General features: G+C 37.5%; 1 protein-coding gene across 3 annotated transcripts in view; it reads right to left on the bottom strand.

The window, feature by feature from the left end:
* Positions 1-1017: 1017 nt before the first annotated feature.
* Positions 1018-17759, bottom strand: part of ALDH9A1 (aldehyde dehydrogenase 9 family member A1) — a 42624-nt gene continuing 25882 nt past the window's right edge. For all 3 annotated transcript variants that reach the window (XM_087962526.1, XM_026687071.2, XM_026687072.2), the window contains 9 exons: positions 16121-16250; positions 13331-13465; positions 12773-12969; positions 11689-11829; positions 9788-9976; positions 7562-7649; positions 4731-4872; positions 1999-2111; positions 1018-1345 (listed from right to left, as the gene is read on the bottom strand). In XM_087962526.1, coding sequence (XP_087818652.1) covers positions 1251-1345; positions 1999-2111; positions 4731-4872; positions 7562-7649; positions 9788-9976; positions 11689-11829; positions 12773-12969; positions 13331-13465; positions 16121-16250 — 1230 coding nt within the window. In that variant the 3' untranslated portion in view covers positions 1018-1250. The remainder of the gene's footprint in view (positions 1346-1998; positions 2112-4730; positions 4873-7561; positions 7650-9787; positions 9977-11688; positions 11830-12772; positions 12970-13330; positions 13466-16120; positions 16251-17759) is intronic.

Consider the following 17759-nt stretch of genomic DNA (forward strand, 5'->3'; position numbering starts at 1 on the left):
TTTTTTCTGCCTAAGTGCAGGACCTTATTTTTCTCTCCACTGAACTGCATCTTGTTGGATAAGGCCCAATGCTCAAATCTGTCAAGATCCTTCTGAATCTTGAGCCTATCTTCTGAAGTGTTAGCAATTCCCCCCAGCTTGTTGTTTGCAAATTTGATGAGTACCCCTTCAATCTCTTCATCTAGGTCATTTATGAAGATATTGAGGAGCAATGAGCCCATCAACACAGCTCTTTAGGGCAATTTACTTTGCCTTAGGGCAATAAAATACTCTGTGTGCTTTGAAGGCACACAATCTCCTTTACTATGGTTCTACTATAATAAACTAGTAGTTAATTACTCAGAAATTAGCAGGTCTTGCTTCTAACAGCAATGATTAAATCAACCCATATATTAAACCTTTTAAGGAAATTATGAAACTGCCTCTTACTTAGGGGGAAAAAATTCTGATTTCTGACCACCTCCTCCAATAGTTTTTTATTTTTATAAATCTGGAGAAAAAAATGTCATTTGCATTCTCCTGGAATCAATAGTTCTATTTTTGCATAACTAGTGAAAAAAGAATATATAACATGAAATCTTGTTTTTATTGAGACAGTACAAATTTTGTCCTAGTAAAGAGAACCCTAGCTTTCAGGGATTGATTTTCTAGCTATTTCTGAAAGGCAGAATCACCTGTTTTTAATTCTGTTTTAACAAAATGCTTCTGGGTTAAAGGGCTTAATGAATTTCATATCAAATCCTCCTATCCCTTAAAACATAACCCATCCCACACATTGAGAACAGCTAGAATATATCTCATGTAATGTTATGCATTCAGTGCTCAGTACCAGAACAGCCTGCCTAGAAAAGACAGTACAATCAACCTCCTTTGTGCAGATGTTTAGTTATTGTTTCTGGATAGTGACAACCAAGATCAGTAGATTGGGAAATATAAGTTATCACAAGGTCTAGAGTCAGACACTTATCATATGATGCTGAGACTCTGTGCTACTATGCTTAGGTCAGAAAACTTGGCAAGGGGTGTCAAGCAATTTATTTGGGACTGGTTGCAAAAAAATCTTATAGCCAGTGATTGTTCTCTTTTCTCCATTATGTACTTTCAAGAGAAGAAAGGAAAAAGAAACAATAAAATTCAAAGTAGTTGTAGGGAAAAAACAATGTAATCAAATACTGCAAAGAAAATTTCCAGCTTATGTTGTATGTAGCATCTCCATAGTATGCTAACCAGGAACAACTAGACTAGAGCCATTAGAACACTGATTCTACATTTCCCATTTCCACAAAGATTGTCTTCAGCTGGGAATAATATTCAATTGCTGCTTTGCCATTCTCTCGTCCAAACCCTGAAAAGACAGATAAATTTATGATAAAACTGTACTCATCTGCTCTAAAAATCTGCAAAAAATGTATCAGGAAACTTTTGAAACAAACTTAATAGTCTCATTCCAGAACTGGGCAAAACTGACTCATTAGATTCCTAATGATAAAATATAAATGACATGTATAAATCAAGTGTTTTTCCTCACTCACTCAGTGAGCAGCTATGAGTCTATAGTTTAAAAATCTCACATTAATTTAATACCAGTTTTTCTTATCTCTGTTTTAATTTAAAATGCCATGTATACATTTTTCTACTTAATAGAAGTTTCTTTACAGCATGTATATGTATGTAGAAGTTATCCTTACTAAATGGAGCTTGGTCCTCAAATAGGTCTGTATAAGTACGTAGGTCCTGTAATTGAACTTCTTTTTCAAATAAAAACAGTTTTCAGAACAAAGGTGAAATTATCATGAGAAAGGAACAAATCAATGGCAAATCTGGCTATCACTACTATTGTAAACTGGGTAATAAAGTTCTGCTGCTTTAATTGTATACACTGAAATTGTGAAATTTTGTTTACAATCCAATTTAGGGTAATTCTTCAACTTTTGCCAAATATCATGTAAGCAGCTGTCAACAGCCAAAATATTACAGCAAAGTTGCTGAGTGGAATACCTGACATCTTGTATCCTCCAAAGGGAAGCTCCACAGGACTGACATTATAGTTGTTGATGAAACACATACCAGCCTGGAGCCGAGCTGCTACTCTGTGGGCACGCTGGATATCTCTGTAAAGCAGAATGATAATGTAAATTAACTCTCATTTCCCTAGTACAAGTGTCCATCATTTATTAACTTTTCCTCTGGGATACTGCTAGGGATGTCTGCCATTTTAGTGAAGCATCAGAAAGTAAGGATAACATGGTGCGGCTTCGGTAGCGGCAGGAATTCGCGTCTCTGCTATCCCTGCCGCGCTCGCCGCCAAGGTGCCCCCGATCTAAATAGGTCTGGGGGCTATGGCTGCCTTGTACAGGCAGCCGAAGAGAGAGGGGATCCGGACAGAGGTTTGGGGGTAACGCAGACCCCCTTTCCAGCCGGAATAACCCCTTTTTCCTGAGGTGGTGGAGCGGCGGTCAGTAATGGCGCCTCAAAGAAGCCTGCAGCCGGGTAAGATTTGTGCTGGAGGAAGAGGGAAGAGCTGTGGAAGTTGCTTCTGACTGGGATAAAGTTAAGAGAGAGTGCCCTGTAACCTTGAAGGCTGCTAAGGATACTTTGTTTCTAGAAAGAGATACAAGCAGCGAACATTTCAAAAGAGAAAGGGTTTTTTTTGGTGTTTTTTTTGCCTTTCACTCTCCTTCCTAACGTGACAGCAATGGAACCATAAGAGAAATCCGGGAATCTGTTCTGGAGGTAAATGAATATTGAAGGAGCAAGGATTTCTGAATATCCAAAGGGGAAAAAAAAAAGAAGAATTTTTTTTTGGCTGTGAGTGGGAAGGGAGAGGAAAAAAAAAAAAATTGGAGCAACCTGAAAATAAGGAGAAGACTGCCTAAAACTTTAAAGAGCTAATTTTAAAGAGTTATTAAACAGCAATAAGACTTCCTAAAGATATACTTTAAAGAGAACTTTGTGATCAAACTTTATCCCAAAAAGAGAAAGTGAAAAAAGAGAAAGTATTAAAAAGAATCAGCTGATTGGACTGTTTGATGATTTTGGATTTTATGAGAATTATCTCAGACTAAAAGCACTCGGGTGGTTGTTTTGAAAAAAAAATTTCTCTGTACAATGGCATCAGTTGTGGATGAACTAGAACTTATACACCAAAAATATGAAAGAGAAAAGCAAGAAGGGAAAGATGTCTTTGGCACTCTTTTTCAGTTTATAGAAATGGCGGTCTGTGCTTATGTAAAATCGTATGAGCAGGATAAAGAAGAAGCCATTTTTGAAGAACAAGTGACTTTGGTTGGGGAAGAAAAGAAGGAGGAGAAAAAGGAGAAGAAGACTTTAAGACCTGGGAAAACAATCCAAAAAGAGAAGAATAAGGTGAAAAGGGGATATCGTGTTAGGAAACAACAGAAAGGGGGAAAACAGAATAAAAGGGAGGTGGAGAGACAAGGGGGTAAAGAGGATAAGGAGAAGAAGAAGCAAGGGAGAAAGGAAGGGATGAGAAGCTTTAATGGTGGGGAGCAAGATGCAAAAAAACAAAAGTTTTTTTAGAGATAATGGATAGATTTTATTGGAAAAGGGATTCTAGAAGGGTACATAAGATTGCATTTTTATATTTGTACTTAGAAATAATTATAGAAGACTGGAAATAATATGCAATTTAAAATGTGATAAAATATTTAGTATAATTCAGTGAAATTTTTGTTAAGAGAGGGGAGTACTTTAATGAAATAATGATTTAAGATCGGTGATGTGGGGGGGGGGGGATAATTTTGGAAAGCATAAGAAGTGTTCCCATAAAGGTATGATAATTAATTGAAATGGGTAAAATGTCTAAAGATATAAATGATTGTTAATACCAATGATTAGGCCATATTATACTAGTGAAACTATTCGTGAAATGAGAGGTTTGAAGAAGGAGAGGGGAACATGTAATGTAATAATGATTTATAATATGTGATGTGGGGGGCGGAATTAATATGGCAAATAGGTGCTCCCATAGAAATATGTGACCTAATTGATAAGAAATGTGCTAGATGTTTAAGATATGAATGAATATTAATATTAATGAATAGATTTGTATTGGTTTTGATGATATTGTATAATGTCAGAATGTACCAGACAGAATCCCAACGTAAGTTATGTACTTTAAATCAAGTATTATAAATATAGGGGAAAGAGACATAGGCGTCATACTCCAATCAGTGTACAGGAGAAGGTTTTTCTTTTTTTTCTTTTAAGAAGAAAGATAAACGGATAGTTGGAAATAGAACAGACAAAGAATAATAAATATGATTTGAATTGAGAGGAGATAAATAAAATAAAATTGAGAAAATTTAAAAGAAAGGAGAAGCTATATAGAAAAATGAAAATGTAATAAGATATGGAATGGTATGTAAAATGAATATGAATTTGAATGTGTGTCTGTACCAAGAGTTTTGACCCAGGATTAAGCAACTTTCAGAAAAGAGATCTTTTATGTTTTTATGTCTTGTATTTTTGTATGTTTTGTATGTTTTTAAAAATTAATAAAAATTTGTTCAAAAAAAAAAAAAAGTAAGGATAACACTCAGTTTCTATCAAATGGAAGAACTATGCAGCAAACAGTTTTCTACCATGCTCTAAGCTGTCTGCTTCCAGTCTCACAGCAGTCATAAATGCCTTTCAGCCTCACAGGTCATTTGCAGCTCAACTTGCCACAACTATCTACCACTTCTAAAATATATTCCCTTTTTTGATACCTGGTGAAGACACCTCCTGCCAGGCCAAAACGGGTATTGTTGGCTCTCTCTAAGACCTCTTCTTCTGTGTCAAAGGGTAGAATAGACATGACTGGTCCAAAAATCTCCTCTTTTACACATGTCATGGTGTCCTTACAGTTTCCTGGAAGCAATACAGGTGTGACCATACAATATTAAGAAATCAGTCAATCTGAATTTATATGAAATGAGAAGGGCTACTTCAGCTACTGAGAACTAAGTAGAATTTTAGAACTACTTTTTAAAGCTCCATTTGTAAGATCTGAGATAAACTTTTAAATTAAATAAATGGCCCTTAAATACTTAATTTCAAGTCCCACATTAGAGTTTAAGTTTAGAGTTTCAGTCTGATCATGAAGTCTGTTTTTAATGTTTACAACATATTGGGCAGTATGTTCCTCAATGCAATTGGCAAATTGGATCTCTTTTTAACAAGCTTCGCCCTTTGCTTCTTGTCCTACCCTCAGGTGCTTTGGAGAATAATTTGATCCCCTTCTCTCTGTTGAAGGGGATCAAAGTCCCTCAAGTACCAGAAGTACTATCATGTCACTTTCTCTTCATTGGGCTAGAGACCTACCTAGTTCCCTTAACCATTCCTCATGCAGTTTAGCCTCCAGATCCCTTAATATTTTTGTGTTCTTCTTTGCAATCTTTCTAGGGCAGTGATCCCCAACCTTTTTGACGCCGCGGCCCGGTACCGGCATCAGCTGGGCGCCGCGGCCCAGTACCGGCATCAGCTGGGCGCCATCTTTTTGATGAAAAGTGCTTCCGGTGACCTCACCGGAAGCACGTTTCATCAAAAAGATGGCGGCGCCATAGCTTCGGTGAGCTTTTCCGGTAGAAATGGCTTTCTACCCGGAAAAGCTCACCAGAAGCGCTGCGCTGCCATCTTTTTGATGAAAGCGTGCTTCCGGTGAGCTTTCTACCCGAAAAGCTCACCGGAAGCACTTTTTCATCAAAAAAAGATGGCGGCGCCCAGCAAGCCACGGCCCGGTAGGAGTTGTTCCACGGACCGGTACCGGTCCGCGGACCAGTGGTTGGGGACCCCTGTTCTAGGGACTCAGCATCTTTTTTTTTTTGTAATGTGGTGACCAGAACTGGATGCAGCCTTCCAAGTGTGGACTCACTAATGCGATATAGAACAGTACTATCACTTCTCATGATCTTGATGCTATCCCTCTCTTGATGCAGCCTAGGAACTCATAGGCTTTTTTGGCAGTTGCAGCACACTGCTGGCTCATATTTAAGTGATAGTCCACTAGGACATCAAGATTCCTCTTGCAGTTACTATTGTTGATCCAGGTATCATCTATTCTATAAATGCATTTAGTTTTTCCTGCCTAAATGCAGGACCTTACTCTTCTCTCCACTGAACTGCATCCTGTCGGCTAAGACCCTCTGCTCAATTCTATCAAGATCCTTCTGAATCATGAGTTTATCTTCTGAAATGTTAGCAATTCCCCCCAGCTTGTTGCCTGCAAATTTGATGAGTGCCCCTTCAATCCCTTCATCTAGGTCATTTATGAAGACAGTGAAAAGCAGTAGGCCCAAGACAGAACCTTGAGGTATGCCACTGCATATTTCACTCCATGTAGATGTAGTTTCACTGAGGACTACGCATTGAGTATGGTTGGCCAGCCATTTGTGAATCTATCTGGTGCTGAAGTCTGAGTAAACTATATCCACAGCATTTCCTCAATCCCCTAATTTAGTCACTTTTTAAAAGGAGGCAATAAAGTTTGTCTGGCATGATCTGTTTTTCACAAAGCTATGTTGGTTTCTAGTAATAGCTGTGCTCATTCCTAGGTGGTCTATTATCTAGGATTTTCCTAGGTATTGATGTCAGGCTGATTGGTCTGTAGCTTCCTGAACCACCACCCCTCCCCCATACACATTTTTTGTGTGTGGAAGATTTGAATCACATCAGCCCTTTTCAATTCCAGCAGTAGTTCCCTAGTGTTCCAGGAGCTTTGAAATCTTTTGTTCAATGGTTCCAAGATCACATCTGCCAGCTCCTTCAGAACCATGGGGTCCTGGTGATTTGTATTTGTCTACACTGAATAGGTATTATCTTACTATTTTCTTGCCTATTTTAATTTGTATTCCTATTCTGTCTTCTATGGTACTGTTTCTGATAGGTTGGACTATTTGTTTCCTTTTGTGTATAGATGGTGTCAGCCAGATCTCCAGCATGGGATTCGCCTTTGAGGCACGTTTGCTATCAGCTGTCATAGTAACAGGGAGGGGGGGCACAGTTGGGGAAGTGAGCTGGTGAGGTGAAGTCCCATGTGAACTAAAAAGGAGGTTTGCTCTCAAGAATTATTGCACTGCTGAGTGGAGTTGTTTACACCCTGTCAAGGCCAACTGTCCTGAGACTCCAAATGGGCGAAATACCGGAAGATGAACTTCACACAACTTTACACTGGATGTTGATTGGACACTCAGCAATGGGCCCTGGGTTTTAGGGAAACTTTCAATCTGTAGCTTTTGCACGTTTTGAATAAGATCTTGCCTTGCTTTCACTGCTATCATTTCAAACTCAGTAAAAGTAAGGAGATGAATTAAGGCAAATAAGTAAATAAGTAAATAGAGTAGGCTGTGGAATTTGTCAAATGCTTTACTGAGGTATGACTGAATCAACCACATTTCCCTGATCCACTAATTTAGTTACTTTGTCATTTTAATTTAATCATTTTTTTTAGCATCATGTTATTTTCTTGTCTTTACCATACCCCTCTTTAGTCTAGTAATATCAAAGTTTTGACTATGGTTAAAAATTAGTGCCAATGGCATTGATAATATAGTATCCATACCTAAGACACAAGGAGACATGTAAAAGCCATTTTTCAGACTGGGATCATCTGGCACAAATGCATCCCCTCCACACAGGACTTCTGCACCCTAAAAGGTGTAACAGAAGATAATGGCAGAAAATCATTTTATGTATAATTAGCAAAACTTTGCCAACCTATACAGGAAGGTACCAAAGCTTGAGTGTATATAATAAAACACTAGACTGGATAGAAGGTTCTTTCTCTTGGTCCAATATCACTCTTGGCAATAGAAATGAATCTTCTCCATACATAAGTGTTTGAAACCCAAATAGATTGGTTTGACATTTCACCAATAGAAGAAGCATGTGACTGACATATTTAATTTTCTCATTTCTCATCTACTATAGATATTTATGATCAGGATCAGATTGCTTTCTACGTATTAATCTAAGTCATTGCTTTTCAACCTTAGCAACTTTAAAATAGCTGGACTTCAACTGCCAGAATTCCCTAGCCAGTATGCTGTTTTGTACAGTGCCTAGAGAATGCTAGCTGGGGAGTTATGGGAGTTGGAATCCACCCATCTTAAACTTGCTGATGTGGAGAAGCACTGACTTAAGTAGTTGTCAGCTCTTCCCTACAAATTTATTTTAAAAAGCAGTTTATATACTAGAGAGATAAAAATAGACAAGGAACAAAGTATATTTTTAGTTTTGTGATTAAACTAACTCTGTATTTATGAGATTCTTTTGCACTTTACTTTTAGGGACTATGGTGAGCAACATAAAACCCTGAAGCTTTAACATAGCCCAGGTGAATGTTAATATAGCACACAACCAAGACACAAAGTTATTAAATATAGATTTGTAAGCAATTTCTCTATGTAATATCCTGATTGAATTATTCTTTTCTGCATTATCGCACAGAAGAAACAAACAATAGATTTGTTTTTAATCAGAAGTTCATATTATTGCATTTATAATCAGACTATAAAAATTACTACCAGTTAATTCAAGAATTTGCTCATTACCTGTCAGGTCTGTATTACATTAGATGTGAAATATACACTCCCTTTAACTGCCAATTTTGTTTATACTCACTATACATTCAAATTGATTTAGTAAAGTGTCTGGCAAGGGGTGATTATTACTAAGAGTAGAGTATACCCTCTTGCCAGCTGAGACCTATATAATTCCAATTGTTACTTGCTCTTGTTTTCCTTTTTGGTTATTGATAAGACTGTACAACACATGGAAGCAATGGCTGATAGGTAAGTTGTATTGCTTACATACTTAGAAAGGGAGATAGCAATAGAAATTGGGTTATATATGAATATGGAATGGGAACTAATATTAAAATGAAAACAGGACTAATAAATGTTCTCTTTATTATATATTTATTAGAACAGAAGTAAGATCCCTGGCTAGTTTTGGTCATTTGTATCTCTATGAAGACCCAATAAATGAGTATATACTCCCTACGGTTTTTTATTATTGTAAGCTGCCAAGAGTCACCCTGAGGTAAGATAGGCAGCCAATAACTTTTATAAATAAATAATAAAGCAAAATAGACCAGACCCCTTCCCTGTTGAGTTTACATACACACACATTCACATATTATATCTATTTATTTCTTATCTATTTATTTATACTATAGGGGATAGAGATGAGGCATTTATTTATTTATTTTGCAGTATTGAATGGGAATAAAAAAAGTTGAAACATATTTTGCTCCTTAAAATCATCTAAAGTCAAAAAGGTTCCACTTTTTTAATACCATGACTTTACCAGCCACATAAGTTGCAGCCCTTACAGTCAAAACAGGTTAAGCAAACCTGCATATGTTTATTTAACATTACTGACTTAAATTTGTTGAATATGGATTGATGAGAGGCACACCTCCTCACCATAAAAAAATTCTCTATGGTAAACGCTACTCAAATTTAAATTCTTCCACAATAAGAGATTAAAAACACTAATATAAGATATTAAGCATACCAAATTTTATTCCAGATGTGGTTTGTGCTCATTGTTTTTAGTAATCAATTATTGTTTGTTAAACAGATGTGCTCAGATCAGATAGCTTTTCACTGGATGGCTATAAACTATACAGACATAGCAAAGCACCTTTGTTCTATCTTCAATACTCAGTTTTGCACAAAATACATAACATGATGCCTGTATTCTAGCACCTCATGTGGCAGATGAGTGAAGTGCTTTCAGTAGCCAATCCCTCAGGATAAAGCTCAGTAAAGATAATGCTAACCTGCTCCTTTGCCTGTTTAACAAAACTCAGGACCTTCTCCAGGTGTGCCTTGTTGATAAGTGCTCCCATCCTTGTATCTTGCAGCAGGGGGTCACCAATTTTGATGTTCTGAGTCTGTTTCACAACTTCTTTGGTGAAGGCTTCCAGAACTGCTTGTTGTACAAACACCCGAGTACCATTGCAGCAAACCTGAGGCACAGAGACAGGCTTAAGAAAGGGCCCATTTTCAGAATTGACAGGCTCAGAACTAACCTGTAACTAACTTACAGATAGTTCTCCACTTATGACCATTATTGGGCCCAGAATCTCAGTCACTGGATAAAGTGACCCACACAGGTTGTTAAATGGAATGCTAGGGAGAAGGCCTGGGCCTTGCAGGTATGGTGGGACAGGGAGAGGGCACAGGTCTTCCACCACACCCAGACTCTCCCCCTGCCCCATCAGGGAGAATACCCACAAAAACAATGGTGTTTGCTAGTGTTCGCTAGATCTGAGGCCTGTTTCTCCAATGGGCTGAGAGATTTCACCTTCAGCATTCTGGAAGAATAGATCTCAAATCTGGTGAAAATGCTAGCAAATACCATTGTTCTGAAAGGCTCAGAATGCTGGGGTTCACTAGTGTTTTTACCTGTGAAGATGGTGGTTGTGGGGATGCTGGCATTTGCTAGTACTTTCATCCGATTTGAGATCCCTCAGCATGTTGGAGTAACAGGCCTCAAATCCAAAATTCCTTCCACTTGCAATCTTCCCTAACAGCTTCTCCAATGTTTTTTTGGGGAAGCTGCCAGAGATTTCAAATAGTGATCACAGGATCACAAGACACTTTGCTACTGGTCATAAATGCAAACAAATTGCCAAGTACTTGAAATATGGTTATATGATGGCAGAAGTTGTGATGCAACATTTTATAATGGTCAGAAGTGCTTTATGGACAGCAAAGCACCCATTCAAAGTCTGTCATGCCTATAAACAGTCTAATGACTGTTTATATTAAATAACCTATCATAACTTGAGGAGTACATGTACTGACATTTCTGCATTGATTTAACACAGGGGTGTCAAACTCGATTGAGGGCTGCATCAGGGTTGTGTTTGACCCCAGGAGGGCCGGGGGGGTGCATGGCCAGGGTGGGCATGGCCAGCATGATGTCAGTTGGGTTGGGGGTTGGGTGTGATGGCTCAAGCGCTCTGCCAGTGAAAATGGGCTTCCGAGCTCTGTTTTCAGCTGCAACAGCCTCTTGCAACCTTCTACCAGCGAAAACGGAGCTCGGGGGGGGGGGGCACACGGCCCTCATGAGCTCTGTTTTTGGCTGGGATAGCCTCCTGCAACCCTCTGCCAGTGAAAATGGAGCTTCGGAGGCTGTGCATGGCCTCACAAGCTCCATTTTCACTGGCAGAGGCATTGCGGGCTGGTCCTTTGCTCTTTCCAGGGCAGCACCGTGGGCCAGATCTAAGCACCCCATGGGCTGGATTTGGCTCTGGGCCTTGAGTTAACATCTCTTTGGAACAGCAATCAGTAACAAATAGCAATAAGTCAAATCAAATCAAATAATTATACATAAAGTCTGTGAGGAAAAAATAGAGGAGCAGAGTCTCTTCTTGAACAACAAACATTACAAGATAATACCAGTCCTGAAAAGCAACAAACACTGAAAAAATTGGATCTTAGAACACAACACAAGTTTAGGCATTCTCTTCACCCAGAATGAAATAAGAAAAACTCTTGTGGAATGGTAAGGCACAAATTTTTTCTTAAGAGATTCTGATAAACATTCATGTATTACAATATTTTACAATATATAGCAAATTTCTGCTCCAACTATGGAACTTAAGTGGACTTTTTAAAATGATTTAGTCAGATCCATAACTTCTTCCCTGTTAGATTAAAAAAAATTGCATACCTCACCCTGGGTAAGGAAATTAGCCATGAGAGCTCCTTTCACAGCATTATCCAATATACAGTCAGAGAAGATAATGAGGGGAGACTTTCCTCCTAATTCTAAAGTAACAGGCTTGATTCCTTTGGCTGCCATTTCCATAATCTATTGGGGGGGAAATACAGAACAAGATGTAGCTGCTAACACAGGCAATTATAATTTTATCTTTCTTGGTAAGGGCAAAGAGCCTCAGCTAGAATTTGTTGAATAAAGATTCATCTCAAATACAAAATTATTGCTCTTTTTTCAGTGATTTAGTCAAAACATAGGTAGTGCCTGATGAACATTTCCAAGCATTTACCTCCCATAAATGCTATTTTTGATATAAACATCTAACACCCAAAGCTATGCTATTAAAGTAGCAATTCACCTTTATTCAAGCTTTTTTGATATGAATGTTAAGACTGTTTTTTTCTTCTTCTAACCATAATGAATATGTTTTTAATGATTATGTTGTTAATCATGTACTTCGTTGCTGTTTTGACTATAAAATGCTGCCAGATTCTTCAGCACAGAAAAAATAAACTTATAAATATGTTGAGTATGGATTACTGGATAATTTTTCACCAACATGCAATTCAGAAGTAGAATCTGGACTAAGAAGTGATCTCCACATTTCCAAAGGAGAGCCATCCAAGCATTTAATATATGTAAGAATAATAAAGACACCCATATAGGCCTGATCTTTCTGCATCATATTCAAATGCATATTTTTTTAAAAAACTGCAGACCTTGTGATTTCAATGAAATACCTGTAGATTTAGCAACTGGCAAATATGTAAATTGGACAATGAACAGGTCTACCAGCCTTTCAAATTAGCAGTTCTGGTTAGTAGCAAAGCAACTCTTCTAACTGATCTTAGTATAGTTGCATGTGTGTCAATAAATTGTCAAGTCATGGGAGAAGGGACAAATTGCATCAGGACTGCTTCAGAAATCAAACATTTAAAAACTTTATTATTCAATAGTGACAGCACTTTATATGTATATATATAAATACTGACAGCACTTTATATATATATATAAATATGTGTGTATGTATATATACCTTAACTCCTGTGGGCACACTCCCAGTGAATGAGACCTTGGCTACATCTGGGTGCTGGCATAGGAATTGGCCTGTGGCAGCTCCACCCTGCACCACATTGAAAAGTCCCTTAGGGACACCAGCCTTATTGTAGATCTCTGCCAGCAGCACAATAGAGATGGGGGTGAAGGGAGAAGGCTTGAAGACCATGGCATTACCTAGATAACCCAATTCACAAAAATAAAAAGAATGGGTACACATTTTCTGTCTAAAAACTTCAACTACAATCAAGTGAGAGAGTAATACTGAAGAAAAAATGTTTCAGTCCAACTAAAACAAACATCTGGATCATTATTTCCATTCCACATATGTTTTGAAGCTAAATCAATGCCAATATTTATAAAGTGGTCTCTTCTACTATTATTTAAGTGTTATTAAGTTCTAATAACAATCCACTGGAACTTCATTCCCCATTTTCACATCTCAAATAGCAACAATGAATTCCTAGAAAGGGAACTCCTGATTACTAGTTTCTATGAACGAAACTCATTCATTTATCAAAAAGTTAATTTATTATACCACAGGCCAAAGCAGGGGCTGATTTCCAGCAGGCAATCTGAAAAGGGTAGTTCCAAGCCCCTATCCCAACACAGACTCCAAGAGGTTCTCTTCTGGTATAAGCAAAGGATCCCTCAGGGAGCTGGACATGTTGACCTAAGCAGACGAGACAAAGAGATACAGATGCAGATGAACAGAGTTGGAAGGGACCTTGTAGGTCATCTAGTCCAACCCCCCCCCAAGCAGACCCTACACCATTTTTTACAGACGGCAGTCTAGTCTCTTCCTGAAAGCTTTCAGAAAGCTCCCACAACTTCGGAAGTCAAATGGTTCTATTGGTTGATTGTTCTCAATCTCAGAAAATTTCTCCTTATTTCCAAGTTGAATCTCTCCATGTTCAGTTTTCATCCATTATTCCTTGTCTGACTTCAGGTGCTTTGGAAAATAGCTTGACCCCCTCCTATCTGTGGCAGTCCCTCAAATATTGCTATCATGGTATTCTGCTATCACTGCTATCCCCTGGTCCTTCTCTTCTCTTCACTAGACTAGTCATGCCCAGTTCCTGCAACTGTTCATTGTATCACTCATCCACTAATCATCTTGGTTGCTCTTATCTGCACTTTTTCTAGAGTCTCAACATATTTTTATAGTGTGATGACCAAAACTGGATGCAGTTCTCTAGGTGTGGTCTTACTAAGGCTTTATAGAGTGGTATTAGTACCTATCTTGATCTTGATTGTATCCCTCTGTTAATACAACTTAGGATTGCATTAGCTTTTTTGGCTGCTGCTGCATACTGCTTTAGCTGGTTGTCCACTAAGACTCCAAGATCCCTCTCACAGTTTAAGCCTGGTTTCACCCAATCTATATGTGTACTTTTGGTTTTTCTTGCCCAAGTGTGAGACTTTACTTTTCTGTACATTGAATTTCATTTTGTTAGATAGGACCCGTGTTCAAGTCTGTCAAGATCCATCTGGATCTTGAGCCTGTCATCTAGGGTGTTGGCTATTCCTGCCAGCTTAGTATCATCCACAAATTTGGTAAGTTCCCCTTCTGTTCCTTTATCTAAGTCTTGTATGAAGATATTGAAGAGTACTCAGCCTAGGATAGAACTTTGTGGTATCCCACTGCTTACTTCCCTCTAAGTAGATGTGGTACCATTAAGGACTACTTGTTGAATACATTTTGTCATCCATCTGGTGGTGATGCTATCTTTTGTCTAGCTTACCAAGAAGTAAATTGTGGTCTACTTTGTTGAATGTGTTGCTGAAGTCTAAGTATATTATGTTCACAGTATTTCGCTGGTCTACTATTTAGTCACTATATTGAAAAATAAATAAGATTAGTTTGGCGTTGATCTGTTTTTAACAAACCCATGTTGATTCCTAGTTATTACTTTACTCATTTCTAGATGTTGGCAGATCTGTTTTTTTTTAAATTATCTTTTCCAGTATTTTCCTGGGTATTGATGTTAGCCTGATTAGTCTGTAGTTTCCTGTGTTTGTTCCCCCCCCTTTTAAAGATCTGTGCATAAGAAATATAAACCAATTCTCAATGAGAAGCAGAGTAATTAAAAAGGCTTTATGTCCAGAAAAGTAGTAAAGGAAGGATGGAACATAACCTACTGAACTTCTAATTGTTGAAGATCAGACTTTTCCATCCTATAATAAATACAGAAACTGAATGCTCCAGAAAAATGTAGACAGTGCAACCAGTCCTTCTTTCTAATTCACTATCCTGCATGGAATTCCAGCAAATCATCAAATCAAATCATCAGAGGGCAGAAGCAGAGCTATTTTTACTTCTTTCAACAAAAGTAATTTCTTGCAGTAGACATACACTACATACTACCTTCCTCAATGATTGTGGAACGGCAAAAATCTGTATTCTGCCCAGCATAGAGAAGGATTATAATTTTCAAATTTTATTCACTGTCATCACATATATCTTCCATCAGAATTCTACCAAACACCTTCCCAATATTGTAGTTTTTCTAAAAGCTCTTGAAAAACATTTTACTTATCATTCACTAAGCAACTACTCCTACTGTACTTTCATATGTATTGACAAATTACCTAGATGATACAATCTCATACCTATATTTGTTAGTCCTTTTAGCATTTCCATTCACAGATTAACTATATTTTCACCTTCATGCATGCATACATCACTTCACTGCATAAAATCACACTGATTCAACTCTATTTATCATAGTTTTCTGTTAATCATACTCATCTCTTTATATTCAAAACAATACAACATATCTTCATTTAATTCATTAATTCATGTTTTTTACCACATACCTCTCCTACATTCAAGACCACATTTTTTCCACATGCAGAAATCAACAGATAGGATTGTGGCTTTCATATAATTAAAAAAGAAACTAATTCACTAATTTTAATCATACCCATGGTACTTGCAGCATTGCTTCCTAATGATAACAATATAACACTACGCAAATTTGACAAATTTTGGGAAGCGTAACACAAGATTCATTTTGAACAATTTCAAATTATTCTATGCAAATTAAGATGAATAATCTAAAGTGTACCATACTATTCTCCCATACCCCATTAATCTGGAATTAATATTAAAACATTCAAGAAAAATTCTGCTAGTCTACATCAACTAGAGCTCTCAAAGTTACCTTTGCTCTAAGACTTTTTCCTTGGAAGCACCTGATATTAATTCTTAAATATTAAGTACTTATAAAATTGTATTAATTGGGTTTTTTTAAGGAGACATTAGACCAAAGAATAATTAATGAAAAAAGAGACAGGATTAACAAATAGGACATGTAACAGCTACCTGCTAAGGAACCAGCTAGACCAGCATAATACTGGAGGCATTGCCAAGATACATCAACGTCTATGAGAGCTTCAAAGATGGATTTCCCATTGTTGATTGTTTCTATGGTGGCAATTTCTTCTCTTCTTTCCTGGAATCCAATACATAGCACAGAACATGCTAAGCAGTAGCAATAAGATTTCTATTTTTTATGCATCTATTAAAATGTTTAAAACATCTAGTAACTGAAGCTCTCTGGACAGCATACTAAAAAAGCATACTAAAAAAGTACAATTTGAATAAAAACATAATTAAAAATAAAAAGAATAAATCCTGAACACCTTTGTACATATTGGGCTTCAAAAGAAAATTCTAAAAAGAAGCTGGGGAATAGGAGATTTACAACTGCATGCATTTTTCAAGTGAAATAGAATACAAACATAATACATTTTGTCACATATGGAAACTATGATCTGCTGGATCAACCAGCAAGGTGAATAATTCTTTTTCAATGAGGCTGAATTTTGAAACATGAAAATAGCTTGTACTCAGAGCATTGGCAAAATTACAGAAAAGCCTATGCATATACAATTAAATATGTTAGTGTGCTATAACCACATATCAGGAGTAGATCAGCTGCAGGCTTTATGAGACACTTCCCTAGCACTGCTTAAGTCTGCTGTAATTTAATGGAACAGTTTTCAGTCAACATGGCAAAAAAGGGATAGGGAAAAAAAACCTCTGAAGATCATTTCTCTCTACAAACCTCTTAACCCAACAAAGTTTTCATTAATATTGTTAGGGATAACATTGTTTACCCTAACTGGTTTGGGTAAAAATAATAAATAAGGTATCATGGTTTGTTAGTTAAAGTGTGTGTAACTTTAACTGCAAAAATGTAATTAAGGGTGTGGTTGTAAAAGCACAATATAAGAAGCGAGGCAATTGCAGCTCGCTCTCTCTGGCTTGAAGATCCCTAATTACTGGATGGATTGATGACTGCGTTCTTGCTGGAACGGGGAGAGAAAAAGGAGTGTTTATTTTCTCAAGGGAGAGAAGATAAAGATTGACTGATTTATTGTAAGTGAACTGACATTGGCTATTCAACACAGACTTTGCAAATAGAGTATCCCCGACAAGACTTGACTGAAATGATATATGACTAATGGACCGTTTATTATGACTATGCTATAATTCTTAAATGGAATAAACTATATTTTTGATAGCACAAGCGTATCTGTATTTTTACTGCGTGTTAACTAGAAGACTTATCTCACACATTTACCTGTCTTCCTATCTGACTTCGCTGTACATTCTGTTTAGTTTGTTTTCCTTAACACCCGTTGGGGAATCCAGGCTTAACAAATATCACCCAGACATTGGAAAGCTTCCTACAGCTTAAAATCTGGTCAGGGGACAGTTATAATTCCTGACTCAAAATTTGCCCATCCTTGCAGGATGCCATCCTGTGCATTCCAAATAGACCATATTTTTCTAAGTGATAATTTAACTCATTCAGCAACCACTCAAAGTTGCAACAACATTGAACAAGTGACCTGTCATCAAATTCCACCCAGCTGGGACTTCCAGCTGTGCTTCCAGTGGCGTCAGAGGCAAGGACCTGCGGCCCTGCTCCGAGCTCTCCCCATCGAAAGGCTCC

This window comes from Notechis scutatus, chromosome 3, assembly GCF_049901735.1.
Source record: "Notechis scutatus isolate UNSWTSFEM ecotype Mainland chromosome 3, rNotScu1.2, whole genome shotgun sequence".
Lineage (NCBI taxonomy): Eukaryota > Metazoa > Chordata > Lepidosauria > Squamata > Elapidae > Notechis > Notechis scutatus.